The sequence below is a fragment of the Sceloporus occidentalis genome, unplaced genomic scaffold, assembly GCF_023333645.1.
Source record: "Sceloporus occidentalis isolate IW3139 unplaced genomic scaffold, rSceOcc1.0.p SCAF_112, whole genome shotgun sequence".
NCBI classification, from domain to species: Eukaryota; Metazoa; Chordata; class Lepidosauria; order Squamata; family Phrynosomatidae; genus Sceloporus; species Sceloporus occidentalis.
The window spans coordinates 266,942-287,296 of NW_028317092.1; the positions used below are offsets into that span (position 1 = coordinate 266,942).

General features: G+C 41.1%; 1 protein-coding gene across 1 annotated transcript in view; it reads right to left on the minus strand.

The window, feature by feature from the left end:
• LOC149282556 (A disintegrin and metalloproteinase with thrombospondin motifs 2-like) overlaps positions 1-20,355 on the minus strand; it is a 241,358-nt gene that overhangs the window by 154,543 nt on the left and 66,460 nt on the right. The window contains exons 4-5 of the mRNA XM_089498057.1: positions 3,490-3,689; positions 476-559 (exon numbers count right to left, since the gene is read on the minus strand). Of these exons, the coding sequence (XP_089354183.1) occupies positions 476-559; positions 3,490-3,689 (284 nt within the window). The remainder of the gene's footprint in view (positions 1-475; positions 560-3,489; positions 3,690-20,355) is intronic.

Genomic DNA, 20,355 nt, shown 5'->3' on the forward strand with positions numbered 1-20,355 from the left:
AGCCCTCTACTTTGTAGAGCCACCTTTCTCTTAGTGAAAATGTTTTGCCCCTCCTCTTATGGGGGACACCTCTCATAAGCCGAAACCCTTTTCCTTGAGGGCCAAAAAGCTTAATTTTAGTCTTATCTGACCAGAGTACCTTTTCCCCTTTTTTCCATATGTTTGGGGAGGCTAACACATGGCTTTTGGATAACAACAAACGTGTTTGCTTATTTTTTCTTTTAACAATGGCTTTTTTTGGCCACACTTCTGTAAAGCCCAGGTCTGTGGAGAGTATGGATTAAAGAAGTCCTATGGACAAAAACTCCAATCTCTGCTGTGGAGCTTGCAGCTCCTTCAGGGTTATCTTTGGTCTCTTTGGTGCCTCTCTGATTAATGCCCTCCTTGACAAACGATCATCGAATTTATAAAATACATATTAACATTAATGGAGCTATGTATTACATTCTAGTGCACTTTTTAGCAGTAAACATACCTTAGCATGATTTAGCATTATAATCCTTACAAGAACAACATTAATATGCGCACCCAGTGACTCATCGTGGTAGATTTCATTAACCTGTTAAAAACAAAACATGAAAATATTTTATTTCCAATTGAGAATATACTCTTCTATAAGTTATTTTATATAATCACTGATCACTTATTGGTGAGATTGTGGGAGTTAAAAATTCTAAATGAAAACTGGCAAGTAAAGTATTAATTGCCAGGGAGTTGAAAGAAAGGAAGAGGGGGAAAATATATCTTGTGTGTTCTAAGTTTTGTCTTACAACATCGGTGGTACAGTAGCAAGTTGGGGAATGCTTCCGTGCATATCTTGTATGCATTCCTGGAGCATATGCCCAAGGGTCGTATTGCTGGGAAAAGTGTGAGCAAATTGCCTACTTGGAATATAATCTACTGGATCTAAGGGGGCAGTTGCCAACACTAAGGGACACTGCATTGAAACAAGCCTACTCAGGCACTGTGCAGTCAGGGTAGAGATGGGGTAGAGGATGTATCTAAGTCGCAAAGCTGGGTAGGATGGAAGAGGGCAAGTAGGGGGGTAACAGGTTTAGGGAGCCTTGTTCTGGGCTTACTCAACTCGACATGTTCGACAGTTTGTGCGAAGATGTTAGGGAGATCAGTTCAGGTCTGCCATTTTTGATGCAGGCTGATTCACCTAGCAGTCAGGTAAGTAGCCTCTCTAGTACAGAGAGTGACCAAAAGCCTGGGAAGGCCAGACATGTTGTGGTGATAGGGGATTTAACAATACAGAATGTAGATGTTGAAAAGGTTGCTGTCTCCTGGGTGCACGGGTTCAGCATTTTGTGGACCAGGCAGACAGATTGTTGAAAAAGTCAACAGCAAGTGATGAGTCATTAAAAATATTTCAGGGCACTAGGTGACCTAGAGTTAGGACCATTTGTTAACATATAATTAAAGGACTTCACATTTTGGTAAAGTGTAAGAGGTATGTTTTTATTATAGTTCTACGTTAAGGCCTAGTATCAAAGAAATAGTATATGCTGGTACTGGTACTTATAGGTAAAATTTGCACAGGTGAGAAGAGGTGCAGCAGATTAATTGTAAGTATATGCCGCAAACCCCAAAATATTTTTATTGATGGAGAACATTAGCTTTTATCACAATTTGAAAAGGCTGCACATCTGGGTCACATTTTAATCATGGGGATTAACTGGAATACTAAAAGAACTAGTTCAGCAAAGGATAAAACATGTTGACCCTGCTAAATGACTACAGTCGGAATAACTGGAGACACCAACTAGAAAGTACACCAGTCTAGGTTATACTTAACATCATATAACTTTTTATTCAAGTAGGGGAGCACTGTAACATGGTGACACAAGATTGTTTAATTACTGTCTACTAATGACAAAAAACTAAGAAAGGAAATAGTTGGCCCATTGAAATCTGAAACAGGTAAGTTGGTTAGTGAAGATCTGGAGAATACAGAAGTTTGTAATCAATATTTTGCCTGTGTATAACAATGAAGAGCTGATACGTGCATGTTTGCAAATTAATGCAAATTAAAGCTACAGTGTCAGATAATATACATCCCTGGGTACTTATAGAACTTGCTTTTGATTTTCAGGGAGTCTCTTTGTCTGGCAGTGCTAAACCAGAAGTGGTACAAGTATTCAAACAGGGATCAAAATCTAAGCTAGGTAATTACAAACCTGTGAACTTCACATAGGTAGGGGTAATAGACAGAATTCAGACAGACAGAATTCAGACAGTTAATGGAGAATTATCCAATGGAAACCATTATTCAATATATTTATTAATGATCTTGCAGTGGGAACTGAAAGCCATGTGTTGGTATTTGCAGGCAATATGCAAGTTAAGTAAGTAAGTCTGAACTAGATTTTCAAGGCTGCAAGTATATTTGGTTAAATTGGAGGACTGTGCAACCATGTTGCAAGTAACAATGGATGCTTTAACATTTCTACGGACTTGTGTTTAGCTCTAATTTTTTTCTTTCTTATTTACCGTACCCACACATGTTTTTCAGAACAAGAAGTGCTTGCTTCAGATACCATTATTTTGAGTCTATCATATAATGTACAATAAAAAGTATAAGAAACAAAGGACTTTTTCTTGAAAACATATTTTACTGATCTACAAAAGCTAAGGAGCTTGCTAAATAGATTCTAATATTTCTCCTGAGTGTAGAAATAGCCAATGTTTTTCTTTTTTTCCTTTTGTGTATGTTATAGGGAAATAAGTACAAGTAGCATAGTGTGATTTCAAAACTTTTTTTTCAAATATGGTCATACTGCTCCTATGTCCTTTTTGGGACATCTTTGAAGCCAGCGCTTTCCATTTACCTTGATCAAACTGTATATGTTTGAAAACTAGACACCCCAGGGTATTTCAAATGCTGGTATTTTAACTCTTTCCATGCACACATTTTACTGCCAGCTTTTGTCAAGGAGTAGTATTGTTTGTGTGTTTTTTCCTAGTTTAGGTATGAATTTACAGCTCCTGGTGTGTGTCACTGGCAAGCAACACCCCAATATGTGTTCAGCAACATCTCTTGAGTACAGTGATGCAACCCATGCATGGGTTTGTTGGGTTGCTAAAAGGCCACATTTGGGAAGTGTGCATTTTTAAAATTGGAATTTTGACACGTCATCCCACCTGTGTTACAGAGGGTGCGTGGGGCTACTACTACTACTACTACTACTACACTACTACCTCCATTTTACAGAGAATGAAATTAGAAGAGAGGCATGGGATGACATCTTGACCTCTCTAAAGATTGTTTTAAGCATTTTTAACCCAAGCTGAACACAATACAAAGGGCAGAAGGTGGCAGAGATCCCCTTATCCCACCAGGAACTGAATGGGGTGAAGGAGAGGCATGGCCTGTGCCTCAAATAGTATTTTTTAAATGTAATTATAAGTTAATATGTTATATTCCATCATTAAATGCTTGCAGTTGTGTCTATTCATTGCCAACTCGAATGGAAGTGGATAACTCACAATGTTTAAAAGTGTCAAAAGATATTTTTGTACATATTCTTTTCCATGGAATCGTACAACAGAATCATCTACTCCAAGAAGAACTTCAATATTGTAATCATCATCACTTGCATGCCTACGATTTCTTCTTCTTGTGCCGTTGACTTCATTTCCCAAATTATCCAGCATATTTTCCAGGAGGTTATAGTTATGTTTACCAGCTTCTAAAACAAAAAGTAACAGTAACTGTTAAGTTATCATAATATAGTAATTTAGGTTGGAAAAAATCAACTAAGTTCATCCTTGCTATTGATCCAGAAGAAGGCAAAGAAGCAATTTCCAATTGTGCCTCTGGATTAAGAAACTATAACTAATCTTGTCTTTATAACCAAATATATCGGTGTATATTTGTCTTTGCTAAAAATTATTTACAATAGGTCATATTTAAATACATCTATGAAATTTGATTTGTTCACAGTTTTACAAATGTATAAATTGTTTCATCACTAATCTTTACCAAATTTTGCGGTGAAATTGTTTTTTGTTTGGTTGGTTTTTTGGCAGTTTTGACACATGCAATGCTGCTTTGTGTTTCTTGTCCAGAAAATAAACTACAGACGAAAACACCATTTTACCTTCAGCAATATCGCCCTTACCTAGGAACGGTCTGGTATTTGGTCACATGTCACATGGGATGCTCTAATTCATGTCAATGATGACCAAACTTCTGTTAAGAAATTTAAATACCCTTGGAATGGAATGGTGCCCAGTTAGAGCACTGTCATTGGGGCCAAAAGTTTTGGCTGCAGCTGTCAGAGGGGAGATCAGGCCGTTATTTGACGATTTCCCATTCACCTATGTAGATTTATCCCCGCCATTGGAAAATGTTCATGACCTACAGAATACATCATACATCATGCAGGAACATTTTTATGATGTACCGGTATTTTGTACATCCTCTGTCCTTAAGGGGTTAAACAAAATTGACCATTTAACATAGTATCAACATTTTACATTAACATACATGTACATTGTAAGAAAACTGATTGGCACTGAAACTTTACATGGGCCTACGGGAGTTAAGTACCAGTATTTTGTATTGTCTCCTTCTTGTCTCCATTTGTATATCTTAAGAAAAGTCCACTGTTTAGTCTATGTTCTGATGAGTTTACCACTGTTCTGATGAGATTCATCTAATGCTGTTGTTATTGTTTGTGTAATCTACCGCCATTGCGTTATCTGTTATCTACTTCCACAGTGAATTTGGCTTCATAAAGCATGCCGAATATCAATAAAGTGTGTACTTTTGGATCCTGAAAATCTTGTCTCACGACTGGAGGTACAGTTTTTTGAAAGGCTTTCCCCAGAGGAGCAACTACTCACTTATAGCCATCTTAGACTGTTGGGAAGGCAGTAACAGTGGCCAAGGACCTCCCAGCCAACCCCTGATTCCTGGTTATAGTTATACCCTGCTGTAACATAGAATATGACTGCAGCTGCATACCATGCCAACTTTTTATGATTTAAGATTCAGACCTAAATCAGTCATTGATATTGTCTTATATTCAGGATAGATTTATGCCTAATCTAACATATTTCCTTAATGTATTAGCCTCTAAAATGTTAAATGGGAGGCTGTTCTATTTATGTATCACCCTCTCAGTAAAGTAAGACATCCTTATATTACATATAAACATCTGACCCTCCAGTTATAGACTATGATCTCCTGTTCTTGAAACACATTATCTGCATTTTGGACATTGTTCAAGAGTCTTTTGCCAAGAATTTAGAAACTAATATCTGGGCAGCACTTTCCAAGTGCATTTGGAGGTTGGAGATCTATTTTTGTATCCAGTTTTACTTATATCCAGGGGCAACACTTTTCCAAGGACCCCCTTCAGAATAATTATATATGTGCACACACAGTGCATTAGCAAGTTATTCAAAAGAACAGGAAAGGCCCACAGACAAAGTCCCCCACTTTGTCTGTGGTCCTTTCCTGTCCTCCTGAATGGCTCGCACTGTGTGTGTATATATATATAATTATGGAAAGGAAGCCCCCCCCCCAACAAATTGCATGACAGCCATCTGAATGTCCATAAATAGCCAACCAGCCATCAGGCAAGACAGAATTAAAATAAATCTTTACATATGTTATGGAAGCAGCTTCTATAGACACACAAAGGCATAATGCACATACATGCATAAACACACAAAGACCTATTATTATTAATTATTCCTTTATATAGCGCTATCATAGTCTGCACCACTCTAAAACGAGTACTGCATAACATAACAGTTTGTCTTACAGAAACAAGAAGTACAATAAGCACAACCACATCCATTCCTACAGAGATACCCCCACATAAATACACACATGCTGGATCCTGACACGCCACACTCCCCGCCCTTTTTCCATTTAAATGGGGGTGTTCCCCACGATGTCAGCGGGAACGCCCATTGGCATCAGCAGAAACACCCTCAGTTTCAGTGGGACAGCTCACTCTCTCCAGTGGGAACACCCTCAAAGTCAGCGGGACAGCCCCACCAGGGTAGGCTTCGGGTAGGTCTGACTATAAGACTAAGATCCAGATCCCCCGCAGTGCTGCAGGGACCCGGATCCTACTCTCTGGTAACCTCCGCTGCTGCCGGCACTTCCACCAGAGCGCAGGCATGACATCAACTTCCGGTGCTCCATCATGGAAGCCCCCCGGAAGTGCCAGCAGCAGCGGAGGCTGTCTACGCGCATCGTGCAGACCTTCACCTGCTGAGAGGAAGATTCCCCTGGGGACCTGGATCCTGCTCTCTGGCATCTGGCGAACGTCTGTGTGATGGATGCAGACAACACCCGCCGCTGCCGGCACTTCCAGCTTCTAAGACGGAGCACTGGCATCACATGACCTTCCGGTCCTCAGTCATAGAAGCCCCAGCAGAGCTAACGGGCAGCAGAGGTTGTCTACGCGCATCACGCAGACCTCCACCAGCTGCCCCGACTAGACACCAGGGAGCCAGAAGCACTGGTAAGTCGGGGTGGGGGGGAGTGTTATATGGGGGGCATAAGGCATTTCTAGAGGCAGAGTGCCCCATGATATGCCATGATATACCAGAGTGGCATATAGGGGTATAAGGCATTTCTGGAGGCAGAGTGACATTTAGGGGTTAAAAAGGCATATCATGGGGCAGAGTGGCATATAGGGGAGCATAAGGCATTTCTGGAGGCAGAGTGGCATATAGGGCGTTAAAAAGCATATCATGGGGCAGAGTGGCATATGGTGGGTATAAGGCATTTCTACAGGCAGAGTGGCATATAGGTTTATAAGGCATATCATGGGGCAGAGTGGCATATAGGTTTATATCATGGGGCAGAGTGACATTTACGGGGTATAAAGCATTTCTGGGGGGCAGAGTGGCAACCCTGGGGCAGGTTGGCAAATAAAAGGAAATAAAAAAACAATATTTTTCTCAATCATAGCTTTTATTAAATATGAAAAAATAGGTTACATTAATTAATATTTACTAGTAAAACTTTTTTCCTATAGGGTAGTCTTATATTCAGGCTTTTTCTTTTTTCCTAAATAAATATTAAAATTTTGGGGGGTCATCTTATAATCAAGCAAATACAGTATATTATATACCATATTAGCTTGATTATAAGACAAGGTTTTTTCAGAGCAAATGTTCTGAAAAATATCCCTTGCCTTATATTCGAGGTCGTCTTCCAATCAGACCTCAAATTGAGGTCTGACTACAAGACTAAGATCCAGATCCCCCACAGCACTGCAAGGGACACGGATCCTTCTCTCTGGCACCCGGTGGGTGTCTGTGCCATGCAGACAACCTCCACTGCTGCTGGCACTTTCTCTGGGGCTTCTGTGATGGAGTATTGGCATCACATCACCTTACGGTGCTCCATCATAGAAGCCCCGGCGGAAGTGCCAGCAGCAGCAGAGGTTGTCTGTGCGCATCCCGCAGCCGGTGAACGTTTGTGGGTTGTGCACAGACAACCTCCGCTGCTGCCGGCACTTCCACTGGGGCTTCAATGGTGGAGCACTGGAAGATCATGTGATGCCGGCGCTCAGTCTTAGAAGCCCTGGCGGAAGTACTGGCCAGCAGCAGCATTGCATTGCACAGACCTCCACCGGCTGCCCCACTAGACACCAGGGAGCCTGAAGCAAGGGTCACAAGTAAAGGGATGCACTGGTAAGTCGGGGAGGGGGAATAAGAGTGGCATGGGGGGTTAAAGGCATATCAGTGGCATATAGGGGGGTTAAAAGGTATAGCTGGGGGAAGTGGCAAATAGGGAGTTAAAAGGCATATCTGGGGCAGAGTGGCATATAAGGAGTATAAGGCATATCTGGGGGGGCAGATGTGTATAACTGGGGCAGAGTGGCAAATAAAAGGAAATAAAAACAAAAAAATAATATTTTTCAATCAGAGTTTTTATTAAATATGAAAAAAATTGTTTACATGTGAATTAATATTTACTAGTAAAACTTTTTTCCCATAGGGTAGTCTTATATTCAGGCTTTTTCTTTTTCCTAAATTAATACTTTTGTGAAAAGTTAACTTTAGGACTTGGTTATATATATTTTACATTCTGATTAGGAAGCTGGCTTCCATTGACTTGTATTGTTAAATGCAATACCTGAGTCCAAAGTTCTCAGGAGGGTCTGGAGGGTCCCTTTAAAAGGACGTCACCCTCCATCTACAGGCAAAATCTCTCACAGTGGCAGTTGTGACCGCTCTCCTGAAATATATATATATATATATATAAAAAACATGAACCTTATTGAATCTAAAAATTCACTTTAACTATGTGGTACAACATAAATCCAATTGCTATATATTAAGCCAGACACTGATGGTTGCATTGCATTATTATTATTTATTGTTTTATATAGCACCACCATATTCCACAGACAGTCACAGACAGTGGCACAGCATAACTCCCATCATTACATAGTGATCCAGAAACTAGCGATGGTACAGAATAACTCCCATCATTAAATACTGAGTCAGACACTGACGGTGGTACAGGATGGAGTTATCTCCCATCATCATCATTTTGTTGCTTTTTCACTCTCACTCACTCTTACACTCTCTCATACTCTTACTCACTCTCTCATGATCATACTCACCCTCATACTCTTACTCTTGCACATACTCTCACTCTCTATATGTCTCACTCTCTCTTCTTCTCTGACCTCTTTTGCGCCTCTGTCCCTTTTTTGTAGCTCTGTTTCTTCTCTTGCCTCTTCTTGTTCTTTTGTCTTTTTTCTTCGTCCGCTTCTCCACGGTATCACCTCCACGGTCCAGGCCTTGTGGAGTGCTTCCTGAAAAGGGCAGAGTCTCTGCACACACCTTCTCCACCGAATGGAGGAACGGCAGAGAGTACTCCAGACAGCTAGAATACTGCAGACGGCATCATGGAGAAAGAGAGGTGCAGAAACGCTTCTCTACTACTATAATTCTATAATTAAAAATGATTTTCTCTTTCTTAACCTTTTAAATAAATTGAAACGCTATAAATTGTCTAACCTCTAGAGAGCACTGTACTTCTGTTTATATTCCATCTATTTGCAATCTGTTTAAAAGCAAAGAATCTTAAATTTTCATTCTAAAGGCCACATTTGATAAATGTCAAAAGAATTATTAGTTATCGGGTGATATATTAACTGAGCATGACATAACATTTCAATAAATCACTGCTTGTGTGACACTCAACCTCTTTAAACTCAGATGCATTTGTTAGGGTATATTTCCCAGGAGTTTGTAGTGCTGACAATATAAGGTAATTTTATGAGAAAGGATAACAATCAAATTCGCAAAGATCACTCTAGATGTTATGCCATATTTATGTTTGCTTTTTGTTTGTTTATTGTTGTTTGCTTCTTAATGTCACATTAGCGTATTTCTTCATAGCTGCATTAAGATAACATTTTCTCTCATTTTTTAATATAAATATGTACAATCCATTATAATTTGTATTATTATTATTATTACTATTAATTGAGAGTTAAGAGCCAGCAAGATCTCAACAACGTTTGATGAACTGGCCTTGTCCATAATCAGACATTTTTACACCCTACGTGTCACAGTGTGTCAAATTAAAGGCTGAATGGTTAACTGCAATCAATGGACATCTATGTTCCTATGTCCTCAGACGTCATGACTTGTTTTTATAATGGAGCACAAATAACTCATTATAAATGACTAAATAAAGCAACAAATTGCACATGTTAAGGGTTCTCTTTTATGTGACTAGTTGAACAGCCAGTTTAGTGCCAATAGTTCAAATAAAAACATGGATGAAAATCCCCCTAAAAATGTGGCATTCCAAAAATAAACTCAACGTATGCAAAAGGAACATAAAAACAGGCAAGTCGACCTGAATAAAGAATGTGAATATATATGTCAACCATTGTAACTTAAAACCTATGGAGTTGTCATAGTAATTGCATAGGAGCATACTATGCCCTTAACAATTTATTGAACAAATAATTGTTGTGTTTGCAATAACTCTTTGCTTACGTGAATGTCTTTGTATGCATATTGGTATTGTTCAAGTTGCTCTGTATAGCTCAATGAAGAAGTGAAACTAGACTTAATGATTGTCAGTTATTACATAACATTTCATTTTATTTATAGAGCACCAGCAGATTCCACATTGTTATTACAACAGGGAAAAGTACAAAATATAAACAACATTAAGGCCTTTAGGATGCAGGTATTTTCCACTAGTTTAGACTTAAAGACATAAAGGGTGTCAGCATTTTAGCTATGCACTTGCTCAACTATGATTTTTCCACTACCCCATTTAGTGTACCCACTAAATGAGAAAAAAAGTAGGGCTTTCTTATAAAACCATTCACATTTATATATACTATCATGTAGTGTGGCAAAACAATGGGTAACACATTTTTTCACACTCTTACCCATTAGACCTAGTGCTCACCAGACTCAAGGTCAGTGCAGAGAACTCAGTGGTTCGCTAGGTAAGTAAACTGACACCCTCATGACTGTTATTTATAATTGAATTTCCCACCAAAAGTGCAGCGCAAGGCAGTAAAAAATACGGTAAACCGCTAGCGCGACCAGAACATTCTTAGGTTACATAACCTTTCCATATTTTTTGTCACCCTGCCCTACATGTGTAGGTTTTTTCATGAGGTTGTAAGGGACAAAAAACAAACTAAAAAATTAGGGCTGCAACTAACGATTATTTTCATAATCGATTAGTTGGATGATAATTTTTTCGATTAATTGGATTAAAAAAACAATATGAAAATTTTTGGTTTATTTAAAATAATTTAATGAACAAACTGGGTGTTAAAAACAAGCATCAGAATAAAAAACTTTTACAAATTTACATTAACGTGTCATTGTACTCTGTGCACACAATACTTTATTGTGTGCATCACAATACATCACAATGTCATTCCTGCAAATTGTTGCTAAAAGGTAGACAGAGTGGACCAAGAGATCTTCATAATTATCTGTTTTTGTTTTCTGTATTGTTATTATCATTTTACTGTGTCTGTGCCAGAATTGCCTATTACCTTTTTGTGTCTATCTGTGCTTGATAGTCTAGGAATGTCCATACTGGGATATGTAGCATTTTGTTTTCATTTGGTAAAATGTATGTCATGCCTTTCACTACTTAAGTGTGTTTTATTTTACTTTCTTTCTACTCCACTAAGCCTTATCACCTATATCTGCCCTCTTACTGCCCCTGTCCACTTTAACAGTATTTAACACGCTCTATTACAGCCCTCAAAGCCTGCAATACACTCCTCCATCTTCCCAACAACTGAATTTCTTCTTAGACAAGAACTCTCTTCTTTACGACTCCCTCCTACACCACTCCCCACCACTCTCTTCACTCATCCCATACTAACTGTCTTTTCCTCCATCTTCCTCTCACCCAACAACCTGTCCCCTTGACCCCATCCCATCACACCTCACAAAGTCTCTATGTCCATCGCTTGGTCCATCACTTACCCACCTATTTAATCTTTCTCTATCATCTGGAACTGTATCAACAGTGTTCAAGCATGCGCTAATCACACCCATTCTAAAAATCCTTCCTCAGATCCCATCTGTCTGACTAACTACCACCCTGCTTCCTTTTACTTCTAAGTTGCTTAAACGGATTGTGTACAATCGCCTTACTAACTTCCTCTTCTCTAATTCCCTCTTTGACCCCCTACAGTCTGGATTTCAAACCCCTTCACTCTACTGAAACAGGTCTAACAAAAGTCTCCAGTGACTTGCTCTCTGCCAAAGCAAAAGGTCACTTCTTCATTCTAATACTATTGGATCTCTCTTCTGCTTTTGATACTGTTGATCACCACCTTCTTCTTGACTCACTTGCTTCTACAGGCATTCGAGATACAGCTCTCTCCTGGATCTCCTCATATCTGTCTAACCGTTCCTTCTCTGTCAGCTTCTCTGGCAAGACATCATCACCCCTTCCACTTTCGGTTGGCGTCCCACAAGGCTCTGTCCTTTGCCCTCTGCTGTTCTCTCTTTATATTTCATTCCTTGGCAAACTAATAAACTCATTTGGCCTCCATTATCATCTATATGCAGATGATATGCAAATCTACCTGTCTTCCCCTGATTTTTCTCCATCTCTCGTGTCCCCTATTACCAATTGCTTGTCTGCTATTTCTTCATGGATGTCACAACGCTACCTGAAACTTGAACTTTCCAAAACAGAACTCATTATCTTCCCTCCTTCCATCTCCACTCCACTACCCGAATTCTCTATCACCATTAACAACACAACTATTTCTCCTACCAACCAGGCCCGATGCCTTGGGGTCATCCTTGACTCTAACCTCTCCTTCATCCCTCACATTCAGTCCCTCGCCAGATCCTGCCACTTGCACCTAAAAAACATCTCTCGCATCCGCCCATTCCTCATCCAAAAATCCACAAAAACTCTGATTCATCCACTTATCATTTCCTGTCTTGACTACTGTAACACCCTTCTCGACTCTCTCCTCTACAGTCTGTCCTAAATGCTGCTGCTAGGCTTATCTGCCTTGCACGCCGCTTCTCTTCTGCTTCCCCACTCTGTGAAACCATCCACTGGCTCCCTATTACCTTTAGAATTAAAATCCTGGTACTAACATACAGGGCCCTCAATAACACTGCTCCTCCGTACATTTCTGCCCTCATAAGCAAATACTCTCCTACTCGATCCTTGCGTTCTTCCCATGGGTTAAGGCTTTTCTCCCCACTTATCTCTTTTCCCGTCTACAAGATTTCACTCGGGCTGCCCCATATCTCTGGAATCTACTTCCAAGGAACCTTCAGCATTCACCCTCCCTCCCAACATTCAAGAAACATCTCAAAACTCACTTCTTCAGAGAAGCATACCATCTTAGCTGCTAGAACCTCCTTGTCATTGATATAACCACCACACTACTTCTCACCTTTTCTCTGTGCCTTATGTTTGTCACCCCATGTCCCCAAGATTGTAAGTTTGCGAGCAGGGCTCTCTCCACCTAATGTATGGGTTTGTCTTAGTCTGTCAATTCTCGTCTTGTCGTACCTCTTGAATATATGTATTGTATTAAGCTCTGCTTAAATTGTTGGCGCTATATAAATAAAAGATAATTATAATAATTTCTCTAATCGCCTTCTTATTTTACTGACATAATAATAATAAAAGGGTTTTTTTACAAGAACCCAAACACAATATTTCTCAAACTAGGTTTTAATACCTAAAAAAGTATTATTACGAAATATGAATTCACATGTAAACTATTTTTTAATATTTAATAAAAACTATGTTTGAGAAAAATGCATTTCTTGTTTTTATTTCCTTTTATTTGCCAACCTGCCTCCCAGTTATACACATCTGACCCCAGGCTTGTCACTCTGCTCCCAGATATGCCTTATACCCCCTATATGCCACTCTGCCTCCCTGATATGCCTTATACCCCTCTAAATGCCACATACCCCCTGATATGCCTTATCCCCTGATATGCCTTATACCCCCTATATGCTACTGTGCCCCCTGATATGCCTTATACCCCTATATGTCACTGATATTCCTTATACCCCCCTATATGCCACTGTGCCCCCTGATATGCCTTATCCCCTGATATGCCTTATACCCCCTATATGCTACTGTGCCCCCTGATATGCCTTACCCCCTGATATTCCTTATACCCCCTATATGTCACTGATATTCCTTGTACCCCTATATGCCACTCTGCTCCCCCAGATATGGCTTATAGCCACTGATATGGCACTGTGCCCCCTGATTTGCCTTATATCCTCCTATATGACACTGGTCCCCCCCCCCCGACTTGCCCCCCGTGTTCCATTGACTTGCTTCTATGAATGAGCACCGGAAGGTCATGTGACGTCGGTGCTCCATCATAGAAGCCCCGGAGGAATTGGAGGGCAGTAGCGGAGGGTGTCTGCGTGCATCGCACAGCTGGTCACCGGCTGCCGGAGAGGAGGATCTAGGTCCCCTGCAGCTCTGCGTGGGATCCTCACCTCTGGCAGCCGGTGAACCTCTGCGCGATGCACGTACACAACCTTCTCTGGAGTTTCTATGACGGAGCGCTGGTGTGACCTGGAGGGCAGTAGCGGAGGTTGTCTGCGCGCAACGCCCACCGGCTACCTGAGGGGAGGATCCTGGTCCCCTTCAGCACTGTGGGGGATCTGGAGCTTAGTCTTCTAGTCCGACCTCTATTTGAGGTTGGTTAATAAGATGAGTTGTATATTTCAGAGCATTTGCTATGAAAAAACCCTCATCTTATATTCAATAAAATCGATTCAACTAATCAATAAAGAAAATCGTTGAAAACTATTTTCATTATCGATACAATCGATTTGTTGTTGCAGCCCTATAATAAATAAAAACACATGACACAAACGTAGGATGAAATAGGCCGTGGTCTTTTATTTAGTTTACCAACAAACAATAAACCGTCAGTTGTTACCATTTATAACGTTATAACAAATATAAACAACTATATACAAGTTCTTGGCCCATACCCAGAGCACTCAAAACTAAATTAACCCCTTGATGACAATTGCCGGTCCGGGCACGTCACGGAAAAACATGTCGTTTACGACAAATGACGTCCCAGGACCGTCATTTGGTAAAACGGGTGAAAAAAAAATCGATCCGTGATCGATTTTTTCACTCAAACGGTGTTGCTCTAATGCCTCGTTGTCAACGATTTTCATTATCGATTCATCGAATCGATTTTTATCGATTAGAAAAATTATAATCCGACTTCAAACAGAGATCGGATTATAACACTAGAATCCAGATCCCCCGCAACGCTGCAGGGGACCTGGATTCCCCTCACTGTCGGCCGGTCTCTCACTTCCGTCTCTCTCCCCCTCCCATACACCCCTCTGACTCCTCCCCCCTCCCATACATCACTCTGCCTCTCTACCCGGCTCCGTTACTGACTTCATAGAAGCCTCAGCGTAAGTGAAGGGCAGTAACGGAGGCTGTCTGTGCGCATCGTACAGACCCCCACCGGCTGACAGAGAATCATCCTCTCTGTCAGCCGGTGGGGGTCTGCATCGCACAGACAGCCTCCGTTACTCACCTTCACTTACGCTGAGGCTTCTATGAAGCTTCAGTGAAAGTTCCTGTCAGTAAAGGAGCCGGGTAGAGAGGCAGAGCGGTGTATGGGAGGGGGGAGGAGTTAGAGGGGTGTATGGGAGCCACCCTCCCATACACCACTCTGCCTCTCTACTCGGCTCCCTGGTGTCTTGTGAACCTCCGTGGCTGACAGGAGGCAGAGTGGAGTATGGGAGGGGGGAGGAGGCAGAGTGAAGTATGGGAGGGGGGAGGAGGCAGAATGAAGTATGGGAGGGGGAGGAGGCAGAGTGGAGTATGGGAGGGGGGAGGAGGCAAAGTGATGTATGGGAGGGGGAGGAGGCAAAGTGATGTATGGGAGGGGGAGGAGCCAAAGTGATGTATGGGAGGGGGAGGAGGCAGAGTGGTGTATGGGAGGGGGAGGAGGCAGAGTGGTGTATGGGAGGGGGAGGAGGCAGAGTGGAGTATGGGAGGGGGCAAAGTGATATATGGGAGGGGGAGGAGGCAAAGTGATGTATGGGAGGGGGGAGGAGGCAGAGTGGAGTATGGGAGGGGGGAGGAGCCAAAGTGGTGTATGGGAGGGGGGAGGAGCCAGAGTGGTGTATGGGAGGGGGAGGAGCCAGAGTGGTGTATGGGAGGGGGAAGAGCCAGAGTGGTGTATGGGAGGGGGAGGAGCCAGAGTCATGTATGGGTGAGTTATAGTGGTGTATGGGGGGTATTATGAATGTCAGGGCATATAGGGGGTATAAGGCATATCAGGGGGGCATAAAACATATCTGGGGTAAAAGGTATATCGGGGGCTCAGTTGCATATCACTGGCATATAAGAGGTATAAGGCATATATGGGGGCAGAGTGGCAAGCTGGGGGTCAGATGTGCATAACCGGGGGCAGTTTGGTAAATAAAAAAAATTTAAACAAGGCTTTTTTCTCATAGTTTTTATTAAATATGAAAAATAGTTAACATATGAATTAATATTTACTAATAACTTTGTATTAAAACCTAGTTTGAGAAACACTGTGTTTGGGTTCTTGTAGCTTTTATTATTATGTCAGTAAAATAAGAAGGTGAATAGAGAGAGGCCATTGTGATAAAGAGATGAAAGTGTAAATTGTACGTTTTTTATTACATTATTTAAAATTGAATTTTTTTTTTATTTTTTTTTATCCGATTAATCGATTAATCGAAAAAATAATCGGCCAACTAATCGATTATTAAAATAATCGTTAGTTGCAGCCCTAATCACAACCAATATCTGACAGATGAATACCATCCCTATATAAACCTAAAGGTGTTTAACTTTCCATAAAGTCAATCAATGTATTTACTTCAAAGAGATAAGTACATATTATGTAGTTAAAAATGCATGTCTGTCCGGGTATTATGGTTGGCAAAAACTTATCGGATACAATCTCGTTAAACTATTGTACCTTGTTAGAGGAAATGAAAGGTTTAACTTTAAATTGGAAAAAAATAGAGTTATCTTGGCTAGGTCACATAAAGATGGTAAAAGCATATTTAATTCCAAAGACATTATATCTGTTCAGAACTATAACATATATGGTCCTAAGAAAGTATTGAAAGAGTTTGATAAACTATTCACAACATTTGTATGGTCAGTAAAAAAAACAAGGATTTCGAAAAACATCATGAGGAGGAGCATCCCTCGGGAAGGGTTAGGTTATCCAGACCTATACAGACTTTATGAGGCTTCTCACATATCTCACGCTCTGGCATGGGGATTAAAAAGTAAACATAATTTAGGATGGTACAGTATCGAGAAAAATATAAGTAACAACTCTGAGCATATATATGAAAGACTTAAGCATTCAAGCATGGAAACAATGTGGGATATTAGACATTGTGGACATTATGGAGGGACAAACTGTGACTCCATTTGCAGATATTCAATTCAGATATAACCTATTAAATAAGGAACTCTTTTCTTACCTATGCATTAAACAATTTTTGACATTAAACCCACCAAGGAAACATGACAAAATGGATGATCTTTTCTTAGAACCTCCTCAAGTAAATATAATTTCGAAGGTATCAAAATTGTTATTAAATGTTTTACCTCATGAAAAGTGTAATACCGTATTTGCTCGATTATAAGACGAGGTTTTTTCCAGAGCAAATGCTCTGAAAAATCCCCCTCGTCTTATAATCGAGGTCGTCTTCTAATCAGACCTCATTCTGCTGGGGCCAGGCTGCTTACCGAGCTTTGGTCGCGAGCAGCGTCCAGGAGAACAGGAAGCTAGCACAGTCCTCACATAACTCTGCCTCCCCCCTCCTTCCTCTGGGGGCTTGGCCAGAGAAGTTGCTCGCACAGCCGGACCCCTGCAGAAGTCTGCGAGTGGGAGATCTGCAGTTCAGGTAAGGGGGTGGGGGAGGGTTTTTGCACAAGTATGGAATGAATGAGTATTTAAATGTTTGTGAATGAGTGTGTGTGTGTGATAGCATGGATGTGTAAGGGGGGTGGGGGTGGGGGTGGTAGCATGGCATAGGGAGGCTGTAATCACACTACTATCATCCACAGGTTCCAGCATGTACTGGCTGCCTTGGCTTGATAGGAGTGTGATTGCTGTTAGCAGTTATATATATATATATATATATACACACCTCCAGAAATGCATTTTAACCCCCTATATGCCACTCAGCCCCATGATATGCCTTTTAACCCCCTATATGCCAGAGTGGCATATAGGGGTATAAGGCATATCATGGGGCAGAGGGGCATATAGGGGGTTAAAAGACATATCATGGGGCACAGTGGCATATAGGAGGGTATAAGACGTTTCTGGAGGCAGAGTGGCATATAGAGGGTTAAAAGGCACATCATGGGGCAATGTGGCAAATAGGGGGGTATAAGGCATTTCTGGGGGCAGAGTGGAAAGCCTGGGGGCAGATGTGCATAACTGGTTGGCAAATAACCAGGTTGGCAAATAAAAGGAAATAAAAAATATATATTTTTCTCAATCATAGCTTTTATTAAATATGAAAATTAGTTTACGCTTGACAAATTTGTTGTGAATCTAGGCGCCAGGTAAAAAAGTTAGGAGCCAGGATTTTTTTAAGCTAACAGTTGGTCAGGAGTGATCTGATCATCATAGCCCACTTACTAAAATCACAGCGTTTGACCTGGAAGCACCCTGGACTTTCAGGTCAGTGCTGTTTTTTTTTTTGTTTTTTTTTTTACTCTTTCGATGCTGATGTTCCATTGGAGCACAGCATTGACTGATATTTAGTCCCCACAAGCTTGTGGGGACAAATGTTAACCCCTGCAATGCCACGAATGTGTCATACACAATTGTGGCATTGAAGGGGTTAACGCTGCACTGTCGCTCTCATGGAGCGATCAGGCAGCAGGGGGGTGTTGGGTCAGGTCCCCACACTTGTGTGGGGGCCCAATCAACACACAACCCCCTTCCCTGAAGCTGCCTGTGGCAGCTGAAAACACGATTGCTGGTTTAACAGCAACCGTGTTTTCAGCCTACAGGATCACTCCATGGGAGTGATCTCAGGCTCGGGGGCGGGCTCTGTGTGGCTGTGCTGTCTGCCCAGACTCCTGGGCAGACAGCAGCAGCGCCCCCGTGTGGTGACTCAGCCTCTTACATCCACAATTTTTTCTGGATGTAAGAGGCTGACAAAACCTAGGCGCCAGGGCAAAATTCTCTGTCGCCATGGTGACCTGGCGCCTGGGATTTGTCGAGCCCTGGTTTACATGAATTAATATTTACTAGTAAAACTTTTTTCCTATAGGGTAGTCTTATATTCAGGCTTTGTTTTTTTCCTAAATTAATATTTTGATTTTGGGGGGTCGTTTTATAATCAGGGTCGTCTTATAATCGAGCAAATACGGTACAATTCTTCTATGGGAAAGACATCTTCGGGAGGAGTTCCAACTGCAAAAGTGGTACAAAGCATGGTACCATACTAGAAAAGCAGTCCACTGTCTAAATTTACATGAGCAATATTTTAAGTTATTGCATCGTTGGTATTTGGTTCCACACAAACTTAGTAAAATGTATAACACCAATAATGGTCTATGCTGGCGTTGCCGTGAAGCAACAGGAACTCATCTCCACATATGGTGGGAATGTCATAATCTTAAATTTATTAAGAAAACAGTTTGCTCTTTATTCTTATTATCCACAGGTATTAGAATCTGCTTGTCGCCTCAGATCTTTATGTTTCATCTAGACTTACCAGAAATTTCTAAATTCAACAAAATATTATTAATTAACATATTATTGTCATGTAAAATGTGTATTGCTCGACACTGGAAAAGCCAAAATATCCCACCACGGGAAGAGATTCTCAATAAAATTAAAACACAGGCTATTTCAGAGAGATACTTCTTTCGAAGCAATTTAGATTTCTATAATAAAATCTGGTCTAGCTGGAACATATACCACTTAGCGAATTCATGAGAAATCTCCTTATTTCCATTAATTCAGTACCTTTTCTTCTTTTTTGTTCAACCTCTACACTTCGCCAGAGACGTAAGCCTCCCTTAAAGATCCAAAAAACCATCAACCATAGAGCATTGTCTTATAGTCTATATGTATTATGTGTAAGTTATAACTTACGTATATTGTAAGATGTATACTGTAAGTTGGTCCAACTTATTTGTCTGTAATTTATTTGTTAATTGTTTCTCATAACTATTTTAAAAGACTTAATAAAGAATAAAAAAAAAAGAAAAATGTATTGTGACGGAAGCCTCCATCACTGGGGCCACTGGAGAGGCCTGACTGCCAGCCTCCTCCCTGTTGACTATGGGCCCTGGGTTTGTAAAGGCTTCTGTATCATCTCATCACTGGCTGAGGGGATTATCTCCAGCAGACAGCCAGGATCTGCAACCAGGTTGCCATTGTTTTAATTTAATATCAGACCCCTCCACCCCATGGTGCATTATTATGTTGTGTAAATCAGTCTCTCTCTCTCCCCCCGCCAATGTATTGTTAATACCGTTACTGCCCCTGTTGTCTCTGGGAGGCAGATTAAGGGGGCGGTTTGTATCCCAATATCTTGTTTTATGTTAATGTGTGTTTTGCTGGATATATCCAGCTCTGTGTGTGAGAAATAAATCAGTCTTTGTTTAGTTTTACCCTACACTGAGTCTCAGCTAGTGACTGGGGAACCGGGGAAAGTGTGTTGTCCCAGGCTAAGGGAGCACAAGACAGCGGAGGTAGTCGGTCGGACTAGCCAGCTCCGTGACATGCATGTCTAACGCATATATATATATATTGTGAATATGTAGCGTTTTATAATTGCCCCCCCCTACTTTAGTCCCTGTAC